Source organism: Oncorhynchus clarkii, chromosome 4 (assembly GCF_045791955.1).
Source record: "Oncorhynchus clarkii lewisi isolate Uvic-CL-2024 chromosome 4, UVic_Ocla_1.0, whole genome shotgun sequence".
NCBI lineage: Eukaryota > Metazoa > Chordata > Actinopteri > Salmoniformes > Salmonidae > Oncorhynchus > Oncorhynchus clarkii.
The window spans coordinates 71,359,455-71,382,608 of record NC_092150.1 but is presented as its reverse complement, the minus strand read 5'-3'; the positions used below and the strand labels follow the sequence as shown (position 1 = coordinate 71,382,608).

The 23,154-nt window shown below is 41.0% G+C and overlaps 3 protein-coding genes across 5 annotated transcripts in view; 2 read left to right on the top strand and 1 right to left on the bottom strand.

The window, feature by feature from the left end:
- The window catches only part of LOC139407225 (F-box protein 25), a 22,298-nt gene extending 20,806 nt beyond the window's left edge, over positions 1 to 1,492 (top strand). Inside the window, exon 10 of one of the 3 annotated variants that reach the window (XM_071150812.1) lies at positions 100 to 1,492. In XM_071150812.1, the coding sequence (XP_071006913.1) occupies positions 100 to 189 (90 nt within the window). In that variant the 3' untranslated portion in view covers positions 190 to 1,492. The remainder of the gene's footprint in view (positions 1 to 99) is intronic. The other 2 variants (XM_071150809.1, XM_071150811.1) reach the window with 2 other exon arrangements.
- LOC139407252 (kinesin family member 25) overlaps positions 1 to 23,154 on the top strand; it is a 274,790-nt gene that overhangs the window by 196,626 nt on the left and 55,010 nt on the right. The gene's annotated exons all lie outside the window — the stretch shown is intronic.
- Positions 1,200 to 23,154, bottom strand: LOC139407226 (testis development-related protein). Its single transcript, XM_071150813.1, has 4 exons — positions 22,799 to 23,154; positions 14,238 to 14,291; positions 4,795 to 4,910; positions 1,200 to 3,486 (listed from the first exon to the last, which is right to left on the bottom strand). The coding sequence occupies exons 1-4, from the start codon at positions 22,883 to 22,885 to the stop codon at positions 3,057 to 3,059; spliced, it is 687 nt and encodes a 228-aa protein (XP_071006914.1). The 5' UTR covers positions 22,886 to 23,154; the 3' UTR covers positions 1,200 to 3,056.

Here is a 23,154-nt window from a genome sequence, read left to right as displayed (position 1 = left end):
ATTTGAGAAAATGTATTTTAGGCACTGTTGTCCTGTCTGACATGGAACTTGTATGAATGTGTGATGCTATAGTATAGTAACAATGGCTCTCCCTCCTAGGACTCTGGACATCCTTGTACAGCCAACGATCCCGACAACTGCCTCGTGCCTGTTTCACCTCAGCACTTCATAGACCTCTTCAAATTCTAGACCTCCTTTTGATACTCCAGACCAGGAGAGGGGTGACTTACCCCCTCCTCGCCTTGCCTCTCCTCTCCGTGTATAGTGTGTGTAAAAACAAAGGGCTCAGAGGAAGAAGACATTTTGTTTCATATTTTTCTGCATATTTTTGACTCTGACTGAACAACAGAGAGGAAAAGAGGAGATATGTTTTTGAGTGTGAGGCATGGATGGCATTAAAGAGAACTGCAGTGCTCATTATTGACACCTTGTTGGGAAATAACAACTGATTATTCCATGTGATGGCTTGGTGGCCATTTTGCCTACTGTTTTATTTTTTCCTTCTTGGTAACAGAATGTATGTCCAATGTAGATGTAGGTCTGTTTTATGTACAGTATATCTCCTTCTGTGTATTTTCGCCCTGCATATTTGAGGCGTCAACACTAAAAATAAATGTACATGTTTGCTATAACAATGACTTTTTACGATACACCTTTTGTCAGAACTTTCAAGTAGACAGTAATGAAATGTGAACATGACTTTATGGGGGGGGGGTTGTAATATTGCTTTAACATTCCAACTGAGATGTAACTTATAGTTGGCTACTGTTGTTGGTATAATCATTAATTTCCTGTGATGGAAGCGAACTAATTATAATAAAGGCATTCATGGCTGTGGTTGCTATGGGAATCATCTGACCTTGTCCTTATAAAATCCACTACAATATGACATAGAGCCTAACACCCATGCAGATCACAGGAGACTGAGCAGAGTATGTTCGGCAAAATTCACATGAACCCTCCGTCTGAGGTTAAGGCCATGCATAGAGCATTCATAACAGGAGTCCTAAACAGTCATGACAGCCAATGTAAGCTAGTTGGCTAGCAAGCGGCTTGGCTGTATGAAGGAGAGTGCTCCTTCAGGTTTCTCCACATTGTAAACTATTCTGTTGTTGAAGTCCGACACAGTAAATCTGACCATGCATTTACCTAGGAGTGAACACGACACCTTGTTGAAATAAGCAGATCCAAACAATCCAGGCAGGGCAGGTCTTTATTCTTCTGAACAAATGTGACCCTTCTTTTTAGTAAATACAGAAGCTCTAACAGCCATCATGGCAAGGAACCCATATCTGTGCACAAACGTGGCTGTGGAAAAAGGGACTAAGTAGATTTGAAAATAAAGGCACATATTTAAATGACAGGATTGTCCAAGTCGAACCACCTACAAGTGGAAAGCCTGATTCTTGTTTGGAATTAAAATATACAATTGCAATCACACACAAAACAATCAGTGTTTTTGCTAAGAAAATGAAATAAAATGATTCTTCAATAACTCACTGCTATCCTATTAAAGCACCAACACACATTTACACAGGCACATACAACAGCAGATCTCATGTTAACAATGTCTGTTGAATTAGTTTCTGTCACAGTCCCAAAAGCACCTCGGCTGCTGGCAAAATTGTTGGAAACCATGAAAACTGGAATACAGGAAGTTTCTCATGGCCATGAATGAGAAGGGAGGGGTGTGGCTAGATGGTATACTAGATGGTATATTTTCTAGTCGTATGTTCTAGTTGTATGTTCTAGTTGTATGTTCTAGTCGTATGTTCTAGTTGTATGTTCTAGTCGTGCCGGGAGTTTTTGCATTTTAGCTAACCCTAACCCTTTTCCTAACCTTAACCTAATTATCCTAACCTTCTGTGTGAGTTCTCCTAGCCTGCTACAAAAAGTCAAATCTGTCCGTAGCTGAAAACCATTTAGTCAAAACCAGGGAGGGATGCAGCAGTGATGCATGCTGGGATTGCCCATCACATTATTTGATCCTCATGCTGAGCTTGGTCTAGTAGTAGTCTATTCCAATATGGTGAGCAGAGAAGCATGCCACAACACATACTGTAGAGAAAGGCACATCACGGCTTTTTGTCTAATCGGGGAAACAGCACACAGACTGCATGCAGAAAATGGCGCTCAGTCCTCTTATTGCATGGAAAATGTTTCTTATCATTAGATTTGAATGTACAGTATTCATGACACTCCAACGGAGCGCCATCTGCTGGGCTTGTAACAACATTTAGATCATATCATTCATTAACAATACTCCAGATTCAGCAGCCTATATTCGCTAATGCACATTTGCACTTATGGTTCAGAGCCTGGAAGGCTTATTACACATTATTGGACAAAGCATTTTAAGCCTTTTAGCTATGCTTATTAGGAGCTAAGACTTCTGACACATTCCTCTCCCAGTAGACATTTACTGCAGGGCCAGGGAGGGCAAACAACATGGAAAACGTATCATTAAATAAGGCCTACAGTAGCATAGTTGGTCTTGTTCTCAAACTACACTCTAGCATAAAACATGAATGCCTATGTTACAATACAAAATCTCCTTTGGAAATCATTCTCTTGGCTTGATAATATAAAATGGTCAAAGGCCAGTGGATAGCACAGTTTAAGGTAGTGTAAGGCCTTCATGTGTTTGCTTTTTTACTTTCCAACCTCTTATCTATGACATCCTTTTCAAGATGGTGACCCTTTTCTCTACACTGCCAAACCAGTCCACTCAGATCAACCTAGCATAATGTGTTCCCAGGCTCAATGTCTCTGCAACATTAAAACACCACAGTTTCAACACAAAGTCAATAATAATAGATTTTAGTGACCTTGTCTGCTTTGTAAGTTCATCTGCTATGTTGTGGAGTGAACAGATATATGGGCTGTGTTCATCATGCTGTACGGAAAAGTCAGGACTGCACTCAGAATGTCAATGGAAGAATACAAAATCAGTTCTTTATGCAGCACAGAGACAGACAGGCATGTCTTTTTCCCTCCTCTTAATTTGAGGAATGAGGTGAGGGGCAGGGATTGCTGGCAGGTAAGGGGTAAAGCTTTTATTTAAACCCCTCCCATGTCTCCGAAACACTCCCTCGGCTCCGCCTCCTGATTCCGGCCAGCTTGCCTTTGGCGCGGGCTGTCCACCTGACGGCCGTGGAATCCTGTGATTCTGACAGGTTGGCGTAGTGCGACGAGTCTTCCTCTAGACCCAGACCTGTCCAGGAGGGCAGCCCCAGCGGGAGCCCCAGGGCCTGGGGGAAGGACACAGGCGAGTCCCTGGTCCCACTCTGATCCTCCATTGCCTCCTCGGTGGGTGTCTCGGTTTGGTCGGGCAACTGCGGCGGCTCCCAGCCCTCCAGCTTGTCCAGTTTCCTGGTGGGCGTGATCTGCCTCATCGTCATGGTGACGCTGTCCCAGAAGCAGTGGCCCTTCTCTGTGATTGGCTTGTTCTTCTCCTTCCCTTCCTCCTTGTTCTTCTTGTGGGACCTTGATCAAAGACAGAGAGAGGGGAGGATGAAGAGGACTATGAGTACAAAAAGCAGTAAGAACATACTGCAATACATGTATCATTGTTCCTTGAAGTCCAATGTAGTTGTGTACATGTACACATGGGTACTCTCCTGCCCACATCCTAAACACACTATTAGAAAAAAAGTGCTATCTAGAACATAAAAGGGTTCTTTGGCTGTCCCCATAGGGGAACCCTTTGAAGAACTATTTTTGGTTACAGGTAGAACCCTTTACACAGAGGGTTCTACATGGAAGACAAAAGTGTTCAACCTGGAACCAAAAAAGGTTATCCTATTGGGACAGCCGAAGAACCCTTTTGGAACCCTTTTTTCTAAGCGTGTAGAACATGCAGGATACTAGGACAGGAGGGTGTGGGATGGTAAAGTAGACATTTTTACCCCTACTTTATATTTACAGCTCTGCTTATCCAGTAGAAGTATGCATGACAACGGGGCATCCTAAGCCCCCACACCTACTCCTTTAGAGACATATTTTCTTCCCCTCCCCCTCACTTCCCCTACTGCATCGGTAGGACATTAAAGTAGGAGTGTGGTGCGTTCCCCATTGAGAAGGGCATTGTATAGGGATACCAGAGGTATTGTACTTCTGCCACTGAATGATGATTTACCCTCCATACATTCCACACCCTGTGGAGACAGGATGTTGACGTGAGCCAGACTGTCTGTCTCGCTATCTGACTCTCTCTCTCTTTGTCTGTCTCTCTCTTTGTCTGTCTGTCTGTCTGTCTGTCTGTCTGTCTGTCTGTCTCGCTATCTGTCTCTCTCTTTGTCTGTCTCTCTCTTTGTCTGTCTGTCTGTCTGTCTGTCTGTCTGTCTGTCTGTCTGTCTGTCTGTCTGCATGCATGTCTGTCTGTCTGTCTGCATGTCTGTCTGTCTGTCTGTCTGCATGCATGTCTGTCTGTCTGCATGCATGTCTGTCGGTCTGTCTGTCTGCATGTCTGTCTGCATGTCTGTCTGCCTGTCTGTCTGCATGTCTATCTGCATGTCTGCATGTCTGTGTTCAGGAGGCTCTATCCAGGATTAGGTGGTTTTGGGAGAGCAGCAGCGCCAGCAGAGCTTACTGTAGGCCTCACCTTCTCAGAGAGGTCAAATGAGACAGGACATTAATCTCACTGAAGGAGGGAAGACAGAGTGCTCACCTCCCCCTCTCCCTCTGAGCCCAACTAAATGTTCTATGGGGCCAGTCCTATTGCACCTTGTAGCTAATACTTGCCTGCACTTTGTTATATGTCATGATGGTAGTACAGTATATGATCAATCTCACCCTCTGCGGTCGGCCAGTGTGACCCCTGTCAGTAGGAAGTGCTCATCATCCTGAGAAGAAAACATCTTCTTATCCCTCCTCTCCTTCTTGGACTTGACTTTCTTCACTTTCACCTCCTGGGAGACCAAAACAAACAGAGCACCACTGTAAACTAGAGCCTGACCAATATGTTTTTTGGGTCCAAAACAGATTAAAAACTTACCGGTACCAATATATCTGCCAATATACTGTTTACATCAGCAAAATTAAAAAGTGTCTTTCTTCCAAACTGAATTCTCATAAATTGCCATCCAAAATAGCAATTTTCCAATAACTATGCTTCAACTGTTGATTTCATAATTTCAATAACACATCATGAAAATGGCCGCAAACGTTCAGATAAGCATGAGATTCCCCTTTTCATTTATAGGTGGAGTTATCGGACGATGCCGATATAGCGCTTTAAAGGTCAATATCTGTGAACCGATATATTGGTTGGGCTCTACTGTAAACACGACTGTAAATACTAAAGAGGTTTTCATAAGCTCTAGAATGATAATCATAACAGTTCTGTGGTGTTTTATGAATATTGACTTCCACCACCAGAACAGTCTGTTTTTAAGTGATGAGATTAACTCAAAAGAATGGATTCAATGGAGATTGAATACAGGTATTGGCCATTTATGTGTAAAATGGGGTAACAGTTACAGCACAGTCATCTCAGCTCCAGCCCTGGCACTGAGGAGAGAGAGAGCAGTCACTACTCGCTTGGCTGGTCAGTACATTCCAGTAGAATACCCTCCCACCTAACCCCCACGCATCTGTCACATCGGAATTCCAGCCTTATTATTTTAAAATAATGTGGCCGAATTCAACTACTTCTATTTGAAGTATTTTCAAATAATGTCCGATAAATCTAGGCTATTTGAAACTATTTTCAAATGTTTCCAAATACATTATAAATACGCATAGGACCAAACAGACATGGGTTCAAGTGCATGGCGCATTTAAATATTTATATTTGAAAACTGTATCTGTGTATGAGTATTTTCAAATACATGCCAATACTTTCCAAATGTATTTCCAACTACATTCCATTATTCAACTACTTGTATTTTCAAAGAAAATGTGTTCAAATACTTACATTGAAATGTGAAAGTAATTGAAATACTTAAAATGGTATTTGAACGCAGGTCTGCTATCCGCACAGGGAACGCCCATCCTGATTCTGGCCCTTTAGCAGTAGTTGGCTCATGTCCCTCTTTTTGTTCTTGTCCCACTTTATTCCAATGTCAAATATCAAGGTCATATCGTTTACACCAACTCACATCTGACCTGTTCTTTTCACATTAGTACATTCCTGGCATTTCTGATATATATTCAGAATTCTCGTAGACTTATTATTTGGACTCTAAATTATCTGTACCCTCGTAACGTTTGAGGTTACCTGTCAACAAGCCACTGTGTAAGAGGCTGTTTATATGGAACTAAAACACACACACACCCTTTTCCCCAGTTCAGTCCTTGTTGTTCTGGAACACAGGACAGAGAACACAGGACAACACAAACAAACAGAGGTCTGCAGACTAAAGAAGCCAACCAAAATATAAACAGAAACACAAAGGGCCATGAAAGCTCTTCTAATCCCAGATCGTTGAACCCAGAGACCTCCATTTAATAAAGGCAGGGTCCTATTTGCCCTCTTTGCTGTGGAGTAGGCAACAGACAGGCACACTCTCTACAATGCCACACACACAGACATGAGCCCTCTAACACTGCATAGTTGGCTGCACCCCTCCACACTATATCCTCTGTTCACTTCACACACATACACGCACACGCACACACACACACACGCACACGCACACGCACACACACACACACACACACACACACACACACACACACACACACACACACACACACACACACACACACACACACACACAGCACCACCGTGCACATGTTGTACAGTAAACCCATACACACTCTGTATGATTTGTTAAGTCTATGGGGAATGCCATTGGTTGTATTTACAGTTTGATGAAGGTGTCATTAAAATACCTTACAGTCTAAAGACCCTAATAAAGTAGGGGGGTTAATAAATATCAGATATGATTACTTCTCATCCTCTCTTTCTTTCCTCCACATACCAGAGGGGTTGAGGTTGAGACATCCCAGCAAGCACATAACATTCTGAGAACCACATAACATTCTGAGCGTTTCAAACATGATCCATTTTTTGAAAGATGGGAAACAGCCTTTTAAAATGATATGACATGCAATAAAGAGTGGTAATCAGTTAACCCATCAGATTCTAAGCCCTGTCTAAGCGGGGGGGGGGTTCTACTAAGCTATATGAAATGATTTTAAGATGGTCACCAAGGATCATTTAGCTATTTGAGTTAGAATTTTAAGACCCCTTGAAGTATCAAAAATATATATATACACTACTGTTCAAAAGTTTGGGGTCACTTAGAAATGTCCTTGTTTTTTTAAAGAAAAGCACATTTGTTGTCCATTAAAATAAAATAAAATTGATCAGAAATACAGTGTAGACATTGTTAATGTTGTAAATTACTATTGTAGTTGGAAACGGCTGATTTTTGGCAGCTTCATTAAATAGTATCTGCAAAACAGCAGTATTAATGTCAACAGTGAAGAGGCGACTCCGGGGTTCTGGCCTTCTGGGCAGAGTTGCAAAGAAAAAGCTATATCTCAGGCTGTCCAATAAAAATAAAAGATTAAGATGGGCAAAAGAACACAGACACTGGACAGAGGAACTCTGCCTAGAAGGCCAGCATCCCGGAGTCGCCTCTTCACTGTTGACGTTGAGACTGGTGTTTTGTGGGTACTATTTAATGAAGCTGCCATTTGAGGACTTGTGAGGTGTCTGTTTCTCAAACTAGACACTCTAATGTATTTGTTTTCTTGCTCAGTTGTGCACCGGGGCCACCCACTCCTCTTTCTATTCTGGTTAGGGACGTTTTGCGTTGTTCTGTGAAGGGAGTAGTACACAGCGTTGTACGACATCTTCAATTTCTTTGCAATTTCTCGCATGGGATAGCCTTAATTTCTCAGAACAAGAATAGACTGACAAGTTTCAGAAGAAAGTTATTTGTTTCTGGCCATTTTTAGCCTGTAATCGAACCCTCAAATGCTGATGCTCCAGATACTCAACTAGTCTAAAGAAGGCCAGGTTATTGCTTCTTTAACAGTTTTCAATTGTGCTAACATAATTGCAAAAGGGTTTTCTAAATGATCAATTCACTTTTTAAAATTATAAACTTGGATTAGCTAACACAACGTGCCATTGGAACACAGGAGTGATGGTTGCTGATAATGGGCCTCTGTACGCCTATGTAGATATCAGCCGTTTCCAGCTACAATAGTAATTTACAACATTAACAATGTCTACACAATGTCTACACAATGTCTACACAATTTCATGTTATTTTAACGTTACAGCCTTATTCTAAAACTTATTTTTTTTAAAGCATCAATCTACACACAATACCCCATAATATCAAAGCAAAAACAGGTTTAATTTTTTTGCAGATTTATAAAAAATTTAAAACTGAAAAAATGTATTTACATAAATATTCAGACCCTTTGCTAGTAGACTCAAAAATTAGCTCAGGTGCCTCCTGTTTCCATTGATCATCCTTGAGATGTTTCTACAACTTGATTGGAGTCCACCTATGGTATATTCAATTGATTGGACATGATCTGGAAAGGCACACACCTGTCTATATAAGGTCCCACAGTTGACTGTGCACGTCAGAGCAAAACCAAGCCATGAGGTCGAAGGAATTGTCTGTAGAGCTCCGAGACAGGATTGTGTCGAGGCAGAGATCTGGGGAAGGGTACCAAAAAATGTATGCAGCATTGAAGGTCCCCAAGAACACAGTGACCTCCATCATTCTTAAATGGAAAATGTGTAGAACCACCAAGACTCTTCCTAGAGTTGGCCGCCCAGCCAAACTGAGCAATCGGGGGAGAAGGGCCTTGGTCAGGGAGGTGACCAAGAACCTGATGGTCACTCTGACAGAGCTCCCGAATTCCTCTGTGGAGAAGGAAGAACCTTTCAGAAGAACAACCATCTCTGCTGCACTCCACCAATCAGGCCTTTATGGTAGTGGCCAGACGGAAGCCGTGACAGAGGTACGTGACAGTGCGCTTCGAGTTTGCCAAAAAGCACCTAAAGGACTCTCAGACCATGAGAAACAATATTTTCTGGTCTGATGAATCCAAGATTGAACTCTTTGGCCTGAATGCCAAGCGTCACGCATGGTGTTGGCAGCATCATGCTGTGGGGATGTTTATCAGTGGCAGGGACTGGGAGACAAGTCAGGTTCGAGGGAAAGTACAGAGAGATACTTGATGAAAACCTGCTCCAGAGCACTCAGGACCTCGGACTGGGGATAAGATTCACCTTCCAACAGGACAACAACCCTAAGCACACAGCCAAGACAACGCAGGAGTAGCGTCGGGAAAAGTCTCTGAATGTCCTTGAGTGGCCCAGCCAGAGCCCGGACTTCAACCCGATCTAACATCTCTGGAGAGACCTGAAAATAGCTGTGTAGCAATGCTTCCCATCAAACCTGACAAAGGGGGTCTGCTTGAGAGGGTCTGCAGAGAAGAATGGGAGAAACTCCCCAAATACAGGTGTGCCAAGTTTGTAATGTCATACCCAAGAAGACTCAAGGCTATAATCGCTGCCAAAGGTGCTTCAACAAAGTAGAGGGTCTGAATACTCATGTAAATGTGATATTTAAGCCATCTGATTCGATGAAAGATGGAGTTTAATTTGTCTTTCTGCCCATAATTTCATTTAAAGTACTCAAGTACTTTGAAGAATCTAAAATCTAAAAAATATTTTGATTTGTTTAAACACTTTTTTGGTTACTACATGATTCCATATGTGTTATTTCAAAGTTTTGATGTCTTCACTGCTTTTTTACAATGCAGAAAATAGTAAAAATAAAGAAAAACCCTTGAATAAGTAAACTTTTGACTTTTGACTGGTACTATAAATAAAGTATTTATGTTTTTTTTAAATTTGTAATACATTTTCGCTTTGTCATTATGGGGTATTGTGTGTAGATTGATGAGGGAAAAAATGTATTCAATCTATTTTAGAATAAGACTGTAAAGTAACAAAATGTGGAAAAATTATTTCTGAATGCACTGTATGTGTACAGTACAGTATTGTAACTGATAAATGCACACACACACACACACACACACACACACACACACACACACACACACACACACACACACACACACACACACACCAGATGTTCATGTTTTTAAATGTATGTAAATTGTAAAGTATTTTGTCTGTAATGTCTTTTTCATTATGTGTCGGACCCAAGTAAGACTAGCTGTCGCCATTGGCTTTGGCTAATGGGGATCCTAATCAATGTAAATTTAATCCCATACCATCTCTCTCTCTCCCTCTCCCCCCTAGGCTGTTCTCTTATTTATTGGTGTAGTCTCTCCCTGTGTTGTCTGGTGTAAACAGTGGATCAGGTTTACTACACTCCAAATCCATGCAGCAACACTGAGACCAGCAGTGACGGCAAAGCTTTGACCCTGACCCAGGTATGCAGCTGTGTGTGTGTGTGTGTGTGCGCGTGTACCATAGTATACAGTAAGCTACTCAGCGATCTCCTTAACCTTCACCTCCAGGACACCAAAGCCTGCATAGCAGCCACAGCCCAGTGTAATCTCCATGCAGCCCAGCAAGCAGGCTATTCACCTCACTAAGCTCTCTGTGTGTGAGATGGCAACTTTTCCCTCCATGCCACACAGAACAATGGACGTCTTATTGGAAAGAATTTCTTTCATCCATACCTTGGTATTACTGCAGTCTGCATGATCAAATGGGTATACATCAAGTTCTACAATTTAATATGTTTTTTTTATCATACAAAGTAATGAAGGCATTATACTGAAGCGTATAACTCTGTCTAAGCATAAAACTGACCCATGCTTTTGGCGATTCTAATCATGGCGTTCTATCCGGACAATTCTTGCTATTTTCAGCTTTGCTTTGTTTCACACCGATTACTCCCCACCAAATCCTGACTCCTCGAAAGAATGTTCGGCTTCCTTCCCCCTAGTACCAACCCAGCCGTCCCCCATCCTCACTTACAAGCAGGTTATGAAATACCACCACGTCTTGTCCACTGAACAGTTACAGTAACAGTTAGCACAGCTTCTGGGGTATCTACGCACAAACACCACATGGTTAGGAAGTATGGTGGTTTAGCAAATTGTACACATTCCAGCAGCATCTCATCAAAACAGGTTATGAAATACACCATGAGATCACACACACACACACACACACACACAAACACACACACACACACACACACACACACACACACACACACACACACACACACACACACACACACACACACACACACACACACACACACACACACACACACACACACACACACACACACACAGTAGGGGAGAGCAACAAACTTTTGTTGACAGAAACCACAACGGACACCTGTTTATCGTACCACAACAAACAGATAACAAAGGCTAAGACACAAAAACACACCAAACACACAGACCTAATAACATCACCACAAACAGATATGAAGGTGACCTGGGCTGAGAAACAGAGCAGAGACACTAAGGGCTGGGCTGAGGGATGATGAGGGTTGAAGGTGGAGGTGGACGGATATCCACTGTGTCATAATATCTGGCCACAGTAGATGGGGGTTGAGGGGGTTTGATACAAAGGTATGATGTGTACATACACTCCCCTACGTATTTATTTGGACAGTGAAGCTACAACTATGTGACCGTTTAGTCACGGTAATTAGGCTTCCCCAAGCTCTGATGCTGCTGATGGTCATTAGTATCCTACTAAACTTGCTAACTGCCTGGTACTCAGCACTCTATTTTCCCTCTAATCACTCTGACATCAATGCAAATGTAATCAAAAATCTAATCAAACACTTCATGAGAGCCCATGAGCTCATGTTGCACAACATTTCTATAGGCTATGCAATTGCGTGATAAAACAGTGATGGCCTCTATTAAAAAGAGGAGGATCCCATCAGCTTTCTATAGACTTACAATATTTATTTCTCAACTTTCCTAATATTAAGCACATTGATTCTCTTTAAAACAGGATTTCAGCCTACCTGGCTGGCATAAGAATTAACCACGGGATTTATGTGCATAAATAACATGTATTTTGTCCCCGCTCCTGTTTCGAGACAGTGGCATGATAATGGTTAATTCTATATCAAAACAAATTTCACACATACAGTATATTATTTAGTATATGTAAAGACAAGATTAAATCAAGAACAGTCTAATGGGTGACAATATTAGCCTATCACTTGTGAATGATATATTATCATTTGTGAATGATGCCTAGCTTGTGTGCAGTAAGAAACAGTGCATGCCTTTTTTTGCAACTTTTTCAAATCATAGTCACATACCTCATGTAGCCGAGCCCATAAGGTGTGTATATCAACTAAAGTGGCCAAATAACTTCTTAAAATTAAGCACATAAATCCACTTTACAACAGGTGAAGAGTCTATCTGGCATCCATATGCAGTGTGTGAGTTTCAAGTTTGGGGAAGATCGTTTTCACCATAAAAATGCACCTTCATAATAAAAGCATTACATGCATAATCACATTTGCAGTCACTTTTGAGAATGGTGTTTTCCCGCTAATTGATTGCATTTTGGAACATTCAGACTTATAGCCTATACAACCACTAGCATCAAAAAATCATTTTTAAGCAATGAGGCTGACGCAACAGATCAGAACGTTTAGCTTAACATGTTGATAAACTGTTAGGCTATTTCTTCACATTAGAAGCGCAGCAACACATGCTGTGTGCGTATTGCTGCGCTTGTAATGGGAAGAAATAGCCTAACAGTTTATCAACATGTTAAGCTAAACGTTCTGATCTGTTACGTCAGCCTCATTGCTTAAAAATGATTTTTTTAATGCTAGTGGTTATATTAATGTGGGTTCTATCGCATCCCACAACTGTCTAAGACTATGTTTGAAATATTTATTTATCGCACAGAATAGAATAGGTTAACTTTTGTACTATGGGGGATAGTACATTGACATAGGCTTTATCAAGAGCTTATCCAATTGTGAATGAGAGACTGATGAAGTGTGTGCAGCCTGTGCAAAGAACAAGGCAGAGCTCATTGCCTTTCATGCAATTTTTTTTCAAATTAGAGTCGCATAATGCAGCCTTAGCATGTATTAAAAATCTAAACAAATAGCCCAAGGTTGCATCACAAATAAGTTGCATAAATTACTCTAAATGAAGCATACAGGAGTACTTGTTTCTTTGTTAACCTCTCAACACAGAATAGTCGCATGTGCGCACTCCCTCAAATCGTTTGGAGAAAATATACTTTCTATTTTATTCAGCTATGTGCAATTGTATTCTTCATGCTATAAAATAATATAAAATAATGTCTCGGAATTGTAACCAAATCTTGTCTGCTAAATGAACTAGTGTAGCCCACAACCATATAGCATAGCCAGATCAGGGCCTAACATGACAACTCAGAGTATGCTATTCTGTTCTAGTATGTTTCTGAACACTTCTACATTCATGTGGATTCTACCATGATTACGGATAATCATGAATGAATCGTGATTAGGTTAGCATGTCTTGAAGGTATGGTATTTATGTCACTAACTTTCTCACTCATCATTATTCAGGATTCATTCATGATTATCCGAAATCATGGTAGAATCCACATGAATGTAGAAGTGTTCAGAAACATACTGTATTATATTCTTATTTACAATAAAAGCGACTCAAAAATGACACAATGCATTAGTGACCATTCATTTTAAGTGGGCACAACATAACCCAAAACACAACCAAAACAAACTGCAAATGCGTCCAACAAGTTTGTAGAGTCACAAGCTTGATGTAGTCTTTGAATGCTAGGAATATGGGACCAAATACTAAACTTTTGACTAAATGTATTACACTATAAGTGCATTTGTCCTTCAAATGGGGGGATCATACCTTCAAATGGGGGGACTAGATACATTTCTTTCTAAAACGGTAAAACATATATGAAAATACCCTCAATTAAAAGCTGACATTCTGTACTGTTGCCTCATATAATTTGATCTCAAATCCAAAATGATGAAATATAGTTTTAGATTCACTGTCCAAAATATATATGTAGGGGGGTGTACACGTGAAGGTAGAGTGAGTAAGAATAAGGTTTGAGCAAGAAGGGTTTGGAGTGAAGGGTGGAGTGTGGTTGTGGGAATGATGTGAAGATAAGGGGGAGGGATATAGGAAAGTAGGAATGAAAAGGGGTTGAGGTTGACACATAGAGGGTCTAGGGCTAGATACTGGAGGTGTGTGGGTTTGAGATGGAATAACTAAACAGTTGTGGTGTTTGGAGGGATTGGGCTGTTTACCTTGGATACAGGGCTCACTGCCTCTTCCTCGTCCTCCCCTTCTGGGTCCTTATCCTGAAAAGCAACAAACAGCAGGGTCAGTAACCAGAGGCAACACACACACACACACACACACACACACACACACACACACACTGTTGTAGACATGTTCATAGACACACACCGGAGCTGAGTCTAGAGCAGTGTGTGCAGGGCTTCCTGTAAGGCAGAGGTATTTATGGAACAGTAACATCAACACTGCCTCAGGGGGGAGAGGAAGGCCTCAGATCTCTCCCTTTACTCAGAGAACAGAGAGACCACCTAGGGGAAGTGACACAGGAGAGGATAAAGACGACAAATAGGGGTCTTCTGTTCTGCTCTATTACATGTATCAGTCTGGACTTAAAAATAGATATGGTGATTGATAATAGTCATTTACGTTGATTGAGTGTGAATGTTGCATTATAAAGTTGCATTGTAAATCTTGTTGATAATATATTTTTTTGGTTTTACATGGCTGCCCCTAAGGACAGCTGACTGTGTGTAAGGTAAATGATTGGGTTTGGCAGTGGGGTGGGATTGGGGCGGTGGTTTGACGTGTCAGGGCAGAGCCTTCTGGGACACAGCCACCTCAACAGATCAAAGAGAACACAGTCACAACAGGCCCAGTCTAATTACTACTATTTATGGATGCAGAAAGCATTAACGACACACAGACAGAGAAGAGAGGGAGAGGAGGGGAGAGAAAGATGAGAGGTAGATGGACAGAGAGAGGGGGAGGGGAGAGGAGGGAGACAGAAGAAAGAGAGTGAGATGTAGAAAGATGACAGAGAGGGAGAGAGAGAGAGAAAGAGGGAGAGAAAGAGGGAGAGAGAGGGGGAGAGATCGAGTGAGAGAGGAGAGTGGGGGGAGAGTTCGGGTGAGATAGAGAGGAAATGAGCAGAAGAGGAAGAAATAGAAGGAGAATGCTGTGATTAAGTAAAAATGTCCCAACAACAGGAGAGAGGCAGAGAGAGGTTGGTTGCCATCCTCAGGGCTTTAATCTCTATCTATCTGCATCTCCCTCGCTCTGTCTCTATCTCTTTAGGTGTTTGAAGCTTCCATTTTTGGCACTGAGTTGTTTGATGAAAGCCAGATATCCAGGCGAAGACACATACAACTGATTTTAGCACTGCAAGTTCAGAAAGTCACCTGTAATGATTTAGAGGCATCATTCAAGATAAATGCTCTTATAATCCTTCACTTCACTAAAATAATCAACATCATATTGCAATAAGGAACACATTACTGCAATATGACGAAGATTTTTTTCTGTTTGTATCAAGGCATGATTATTACATGTGTATAATTGGGGCCTACGGGGCAGAGGCAGTGTTTGATCCTCAACAGCAGGATTAGCTCTCCTCTCCTTTATTTTCCTCCACTGTTCATGATTAAATGTGTAGAGGTGAAGGCCTCTGAAGTCAGTATTTAGATTCAAAATCTGGTAATCCTGCTTCACAGGGAGCAGTATTACAGTGGTATTATGGTAGTATTAAAGCAGTATGATAGTTTATACACTCAGTGCCCTGCTAACACTACCCCCCCCCCCCCCCCCCCCCTCTCTCACTCCGGTGAACCTTCCTCCCACGGTAACATCACAGAGACAGTCAGGACTAGGAGGATCTTGTTGCGAGGAGAGTGGAGGGAAAGCAAGCTGTAGCATGGCCCCGGAGCCCTAGAGCGCGGTGGAGAAAGAAGATATTAACTTCCAATCTATTCTCTCTCCTCCTTACCCCCTAAACACTCTCTCCCTCCCTCTCTCCTTCCATCTGCCCTTCCCTCCCTTCCTCTCTCTGGGTGAGGCAGATCTGCCACCTGGCCCTCTCCCAATAGAACCTGTTTTGCCCAGGGACCTAAACTGAAGGAAGGAAAAAACCTCTTCTCAGAGAAAATAAAGAACAGAACATTCAGAGACTCTCCTGTCAGACCTTGTTCTGGTATCCATTTTTCCCTGATACGAGGGGAGAAAGCTTCTGTAAGAACATTTTATGATTAGACCTCTGACCCTGGATGCACTTTAATGCCATGCATGGCTTCCTGAGGAGACCTCTCTGATTACTTTCCCAGGCCCCAGGGATAGGTTATAACTAAACCTGGACTGGGATCAGTTTTACTCATAACATTCACCATCTGGAATGATAACATAAAACTAACCCTGAATCAGTTCTTATGGGTAACCTCCACATATAGACTTTCCCAGGGCAGCATCAGGGACCACCCAATAAGGCAGGGGCCATGATTTTCCTTTGGTGATTTACAATATTTAACAGACTCATGTGAGAGTGTTGGCCAACCGTTTCTCTCCACACAATCAATATCACATTAGAGAACACTGAGATTGATGTTAGAACAAGTAGTGTAAATATGTCCCTGATGGTTAGAAAGCTTGGACACTGTTTTGGGAAAGCAGAAATGCCCTCTAAAGATAAGCCTTCAGATAGTGTACCTCAGTGGAGGCTCCTTGGAGGAAGAATGGGAGGACCATCCTCCTCAGTGAATTTCATAAACATTTAGATTTTAAAACATTAAAAAAGTTATCCTTTTTAGATAAAACTATACTAAATATAATCACGTCACCAAATAACTGATGAAAACACTATTTGCAAAGAAGGTCTACAGTAGTCTCAGCCGCACTCTGTAGGGTAGCACCATGGTGTAGCCAGAGGACAGCTAGCTTCCGTCCTCCTCTTGGTACATTAACTTCAATACAAAACCTAGGAGGCTCTTGGTTCTCACCCCCTTCCATAGACTCACACAGTATTTATGACAATTTCCGGAGGACTTTCTCCAGCCTATCAGAGCTCTTTCAGCATGAACTGACATGTTGTCCATCCAAAGGATCAGAGAATTAATCTAGTACTGGAAGCATAAACTACAGCTAGCTAGCACTGCAGTGTATGCAATGGGGTGAGTAGTTGACTCAAAGAGAGAGAAAGACAAGAGTTGAACAGTTTTGAACAAATTAATTTATTCTAAAGTGAAGAAGAATCAAGAGAGAAATAAAGAGAGAGAGGTTTCATAATTGTTTTCACTTACTTAGCCTACTGAAACACCCTGCTCAAACATAGGGATGTTAGTTAGCTAAGAAACTAAGAAGGAGAAAAAATACAACAAAATATAGCTAGCTCTCCCTCTCTGCTGCTTCTCCTTCATTTGTGAAGAAATGTATTTATTGGTAGCCGTTTTGTTGCATCGAGCCATTATTCTAGCTTTCTACAATGATCATGAAATGATTTGAAATTATGAAACGATTTGCCCGAGACAGAAATTAATTTGTTCAAAACTGTTCAACTATTGTCTTTCTCTCTCTTTGAGTCAACTACTCAACCAGACGTATGCACTGCAATGCTAGCTAGCTGTAGCGTATGCTTTCAGTGACAGTTCATAATTGTTTTCACTTACTTAGCCTACTGAAACACCCTGCTCAAACATAGGGATGCTATGTTAGTTAGCTGGCTATGACTTTCCAACACAACACTGGAACTCTTCCAAGTCAAGCTGAGCTTTAAGTATTACTAATTTATTGCCACCGAGGTCCGTGGGTGTAACTGCTTACTGACTGTACACAAACATTGCTGCATGATTGTAGCGGGCTTACTAATGCTTTAGTTATATTATCTATGCTGACTATGACGTTACTTTAATGGTGACAATGATCTAGGCTGTGTGTAGCGGTTTGGCTTGGAAAGTATTTTTTCGCCTGGTTACATTCAACTGATATGTTGTGCATTGAATTCCACAAGCAAGGTGAAGAGAAGGAATACAACGTAACTGCCATGAAAGTTAACTCTATTTAAGCGTGATCAGGGGTGTACTCATTCCGGAGATTCTGTTGAAAAACGTTTCTTAAACGGAAGCAAACGGAACAGTGCAGTATTGGCCTCATCCTCACCGTAATAGGCCTCGAGTGTGTGTATGTGTGTGTATGAGAAAGGGGATGTTCTCTCCTATCTGGGGCTCTCTCGCTGTCCCCAGCAGCCTGACAGAGGCCAGCTGCTTGGGCAAATATGGGGGGTAGAAGAAGGACCTCTTAGGCCCCACAAATGCTGCTGGTACTCAGCTGGTAAATAGGCTAGAAGGGAGCAGAGTGTGTCTGCATGTGTGTGTGTGTGTGTCTGCGTGCGTGTGTGTGCGCGTGCGTGTGTGAGGCAGTTTTGTTAAGGGGATCTTAACTGAGCAGCTGATGTGCTATTTTATTTTTGTGTGTGAGGATCAGCTTATCTGTTCTTATCCGTTGTTTTCCATAACAGAGAGCTGACTCCATAGCTTCAAATTTGACCCCTAGAACACTTTCCATGCCGGTGTACAGATGTAGGATCTTATTTTGATACCCCTGTTGCAGGAGAACTTTCCTACAAAGCAGGAAATATAAAAATGTGTAGTGTATTTGAGGTTTAAAAGGGCTTCTGAAGTTTGTAATTTCCCCTTCGACATTTCAGACATGATTTTCCATTACATAAAATGTAGCAACCCCTACAGAAATGTCCATTAATTATAATCCACTGGCTCAAATTAAGATCGACACCTGTACGATGACATTGAAGCTAGTGTAGGCTACAATTAAACCCCATGTAATGAATGTCAAGGAACTATATCAATAGTTTAAAAGGATTATGAAAAGGACTGAGATGAATTTCTTTGTGCTGGAAGGACAGATATTGCATGATGTCACTTGAACACATTTTCATGTTCAATCAACAGGCTGCACTGTAGGGGGGTTGCCATGCATTTGACAGTATCTTACTGGCAGCACGGCGGCGAGTAAAATTCTGTATTTCATATTACAGTATACCTACTGTTACCAGTCAAAAAGGTGGAAACACCTACTCATTCAAGGGTTTTTCTTATATTTTTTACTATTTTCTACATTGTAGACTAATGGTGAAGACATCAAAACTATGAAATAACACATATGGAATAATGTAGTAACCATAAAAGGGCTCGATTTAATACACCTGTCAGTAACGGGTATGGCTGAAATAGATGAATCCACTAACTTTTGGAAATGTAGTATATTGGAAACAATTTAAAAGTAGGCTACAGCCCACACTTCAATGCAAAGGACAAATTGTTGCTCAATATTTAGTTTATCAATAGATTATTGGGTTTCTGTGGCCTGCCTTGGTATTGGCTCAGATTAAATAGGCAATGATGTCGCACTCCTATCGCACAGAAATACTGTCGCCTACACATACTGTCACATATTTGACATAAGCTACCAGTCTATTTACTTTATTGGCAGAATGTTTACACTGTATCTGGCAAAGGACTGTGACAGAAAGAGAAAACAACGGCAAATAGTTGTGGACCTGTTAATTCAACAATGTTTTGCATCGACTTTTACCCCAACCTAAATATGGTGGACTTCCCGCGAATACTGAAACATTGTTTAGGCAACTAACAACAAATCAAAATTACAGTAGGCTACATACTAGCATACATACAGTACCAGTCAAAAGTTTGGACACACCTACGCATTCAAGGGTTTGCCGTTAATGAGACGAGTGAAAATCAAGTGCTTTACTTTTGGAATCTAAACAATTAGACATAAGAATCTATTCCCTATTTATTTTTATAACCATTGCAGAATATATTCCTCACCTTTTCTGTTCGTGATGTGTTCATATTCCTGAAGTAGCCATACAACAAATTACCATGTGCATCTCTCTTTTAATTGGGCCTATGTAATAGATAGGCTGTGTACTTCAATTTTTGTTGTATGTGATCCAATAGGCAGCGTGGTTTATAGCCTACATTTAACAGATGAACATCAAGACAGTTGATCTTTTACTTTGAAGCACAATACCCGTCAAAAGTTTGGACACACTTACTCATTCAAGGGGTTTTCTTTATTTTTTACTATTTTCTACATTGTAGAATAATAGTGATGCCATCAAAACTATGAAATAACACATAAGGAATCATGTAGTAACTAAAAAAGAGTTAAAGAAATCCAAATATAATTTATATTTTGCACTCTTGGCATTTTCTCAACCAGCTTCACCTGGAATGTTTTTCCAACAGTCTTGAAGGAGTTCCCACATATGCTGAGCACTTGTTGGCTGCTTTTCCTTCACTCTGCGGTCCAAGTCAACCAAGATCATCTTAATTGGGTTTAGGTTGGGTGATTGTGGAGGCCAAGACAGCTGATGCAGGACTGCATCACTATCCTCCAAACATTTGACTGGTACTGTAAATACTGTATCATAGCAAGTACAGTGTAATGACACACAGTACAATATCGTAAAATGTACTGTATTATACTTAATCAGAACGAATTGATGAATTAATGGAGGAATGAATGAATGAGTTGTTTGCATTTCACAGTATTTTAATGTAATTATAGGGGGTTGGTCCAATTGGTAGTTACAGTCTTGTCCCATCGCTGCAACTCCTCTACAGGAGAGAGAGAGAGAGCGAGAGAGACGAAGGTCGAGAGCCATGCGCCCTCCGAAACAGGACCCTGCCACGCCGCACTGCTTCTTGCACTATTATAGGCCTTAACAAAGGCTAAACTGGCAGTGACTACAGGACCAAACAGACCACAATGACAAAATTTAAAAATGTTCAACCATTTAAGACTTGCTGCCACTCCAATCTATCCCCTATACATTTTACATTTCATGGGGCACTATAACCACATAGGAGCTAAATTGGTACATCATTCTCTCATAAGGGTGCAACAAATATAGACTCTAACAAGGCACGCCTCAAAATATGTTAATAAGCTAGAAACAACAATACCACGCACCCAGTAGTGGTCAAAAGGTTTTTGGTGCTCCAAAGATACGGTACTGTATTCTGTGGGGTGGAATTACAGCACCATTCAAAATACAGTAATTTCAACACAATGCACCATAATTTACAGCATGCTTCAATAAAACATTTTGTACAATTGGACAGCTTCAGTGATGACCTTAAGGGTTGCATATATTACTAAAGTGTATTGAAATCCACACTCCCCTTACGTATTTATTTGGACAGTGAAGCTCAAACTTTTTATTTGGCTCTTTACTCCAGCATTTTGGATTTGCGATAAAATGTTTTTTATGAGGCAACATATTTTCATATATTCATATATACTTTTGGGGGGGTATGCTATTTATGCTTCTATAACTTTCTCACATCATTCATTATTCACAATTAATTAATTATAATACATAATCATTATCTGTAACCACGTTTAAGAATCGTTTTGCAACAGAATCGGCGGAATCACTAGCACACACAATTCACTTTCATCGCAGCCATCATCACTTTGCTCATTGTATAATTCCTTCTCCTTCTCTCACCATTTCACTTTGCTTGCATTCCTCTCTGTTTGAGTCAGGTTGTTGAGTAGGATGAATTATCTGCATTCACTACCTCTAAGTAAGTGAAAGGTAAACTAAGAAGGAAAAAAATACAACTAAATATAGCTAGCTCTCCCTCTCTGCTGCTTCTCCTTAATTTGTGAAGAAATGTATTTCTTGGTAGCCGTTTTGTTGCATCGAGCCATTATTCTAGCTTTCTACAATGATCATGAAATGATTTGAAATTATGAAATGATTTGCCCGAGACAGAAATGAATTTGTTCAAAACTGTTCAACTATTGTCTTTCTCTCTCTTTGAGTCAACTACTCAACCAGACGTATGCACTGCAATGCTAGCTAGCGGTAGCGTATGCTTTCAGTGACAGTTCATGCTGCAAAAACTCTGATAGATTGGAGGACGTCCTCCAGAAGTCCTCATAATGTAAGTCTATTGAAGGGATTGAGAACCATCAACCTCCTAGGTGTTGTATTGAAGACACTGTATGTACCCAGAGGAGAACAGAAAATAGCTATCCTCATTTTTCTTTTTCTAGAATTCACTGAGTAGGATGATCCTTCCCTTCCTCCTCTGAGGAGCCTCTACTGATCCACATTAACATAGGACATTTCAGAAACATATTATATTCTTATTTACAATAAAAGTGACTCCAAAATGACACAATAGGCCAACATTATTTGCCATTCATTTCTATTGGGCACAAAATAATACTGAACACAACCAAAACAAACTATCTAGAGTCAATCACAAGCTTGATGTAGTCATTGCGTGCTGCGAATATGGGACCAAATACTACACTTTCGACTAAATGTAATACTCTTTCGACACCTTCAAATGGGGGGGACTACATACATAAAGTGCATTTATTTATAAACGGTAAAGCAGATATGTACGAGAATATACCCTCTAAAGGTGACATTCTTTACTCTTGCCTCATATAAAACGTTTGATCTCAAATCCAAAATTCTAGAGTATAGATCCAAATTAAAAGTTTTAGTATAACATATGATATAACCTAGTTACTATTCCGATAACAAATCACATATTTAGGGCTGTGCTCTATGTGTGTTTCAGGGACAAATGATTTGCACCAGGCCTCAGATCTAACTGTTGATCATAATTACACGAAACGAAAACACCGGCTAAAACAGCTACGTGAACCCCTGCATCCTATGTGCGCTATAATCCCTCTACTTTATTTGTGCCAGCTGCTTGGCTGCTCTCCTTACCTTGTAAGTGTGTTGATGATGCCAGGATATTTCGTCCTCCTCCGACACATAGTCCACCAACACTTTGCTTTTGCTTTTCTTGAACATCTTTCCAAATTTCTCTTTAATCAATCTGGACGCGCGCACATCAAAACGCAGCGAAGAGTTCGTTCTGTCAAACTTTTTTTTTCCGTTTCTCGAGAGATCGCAAGTAAGCACCACCGCTGTGGTTACTACAACAGATCTTGGAGCCTTTCCATGAAAACAGCTTTTTGGGCAAGCGACTTTATGCAGCGCCAAACTCCAGTTCAAAGACGTTTTGGTGTAGGCCTATTTGATGTAGCCTATGTCTGTTTGCGGAATCTCGACCACCACCT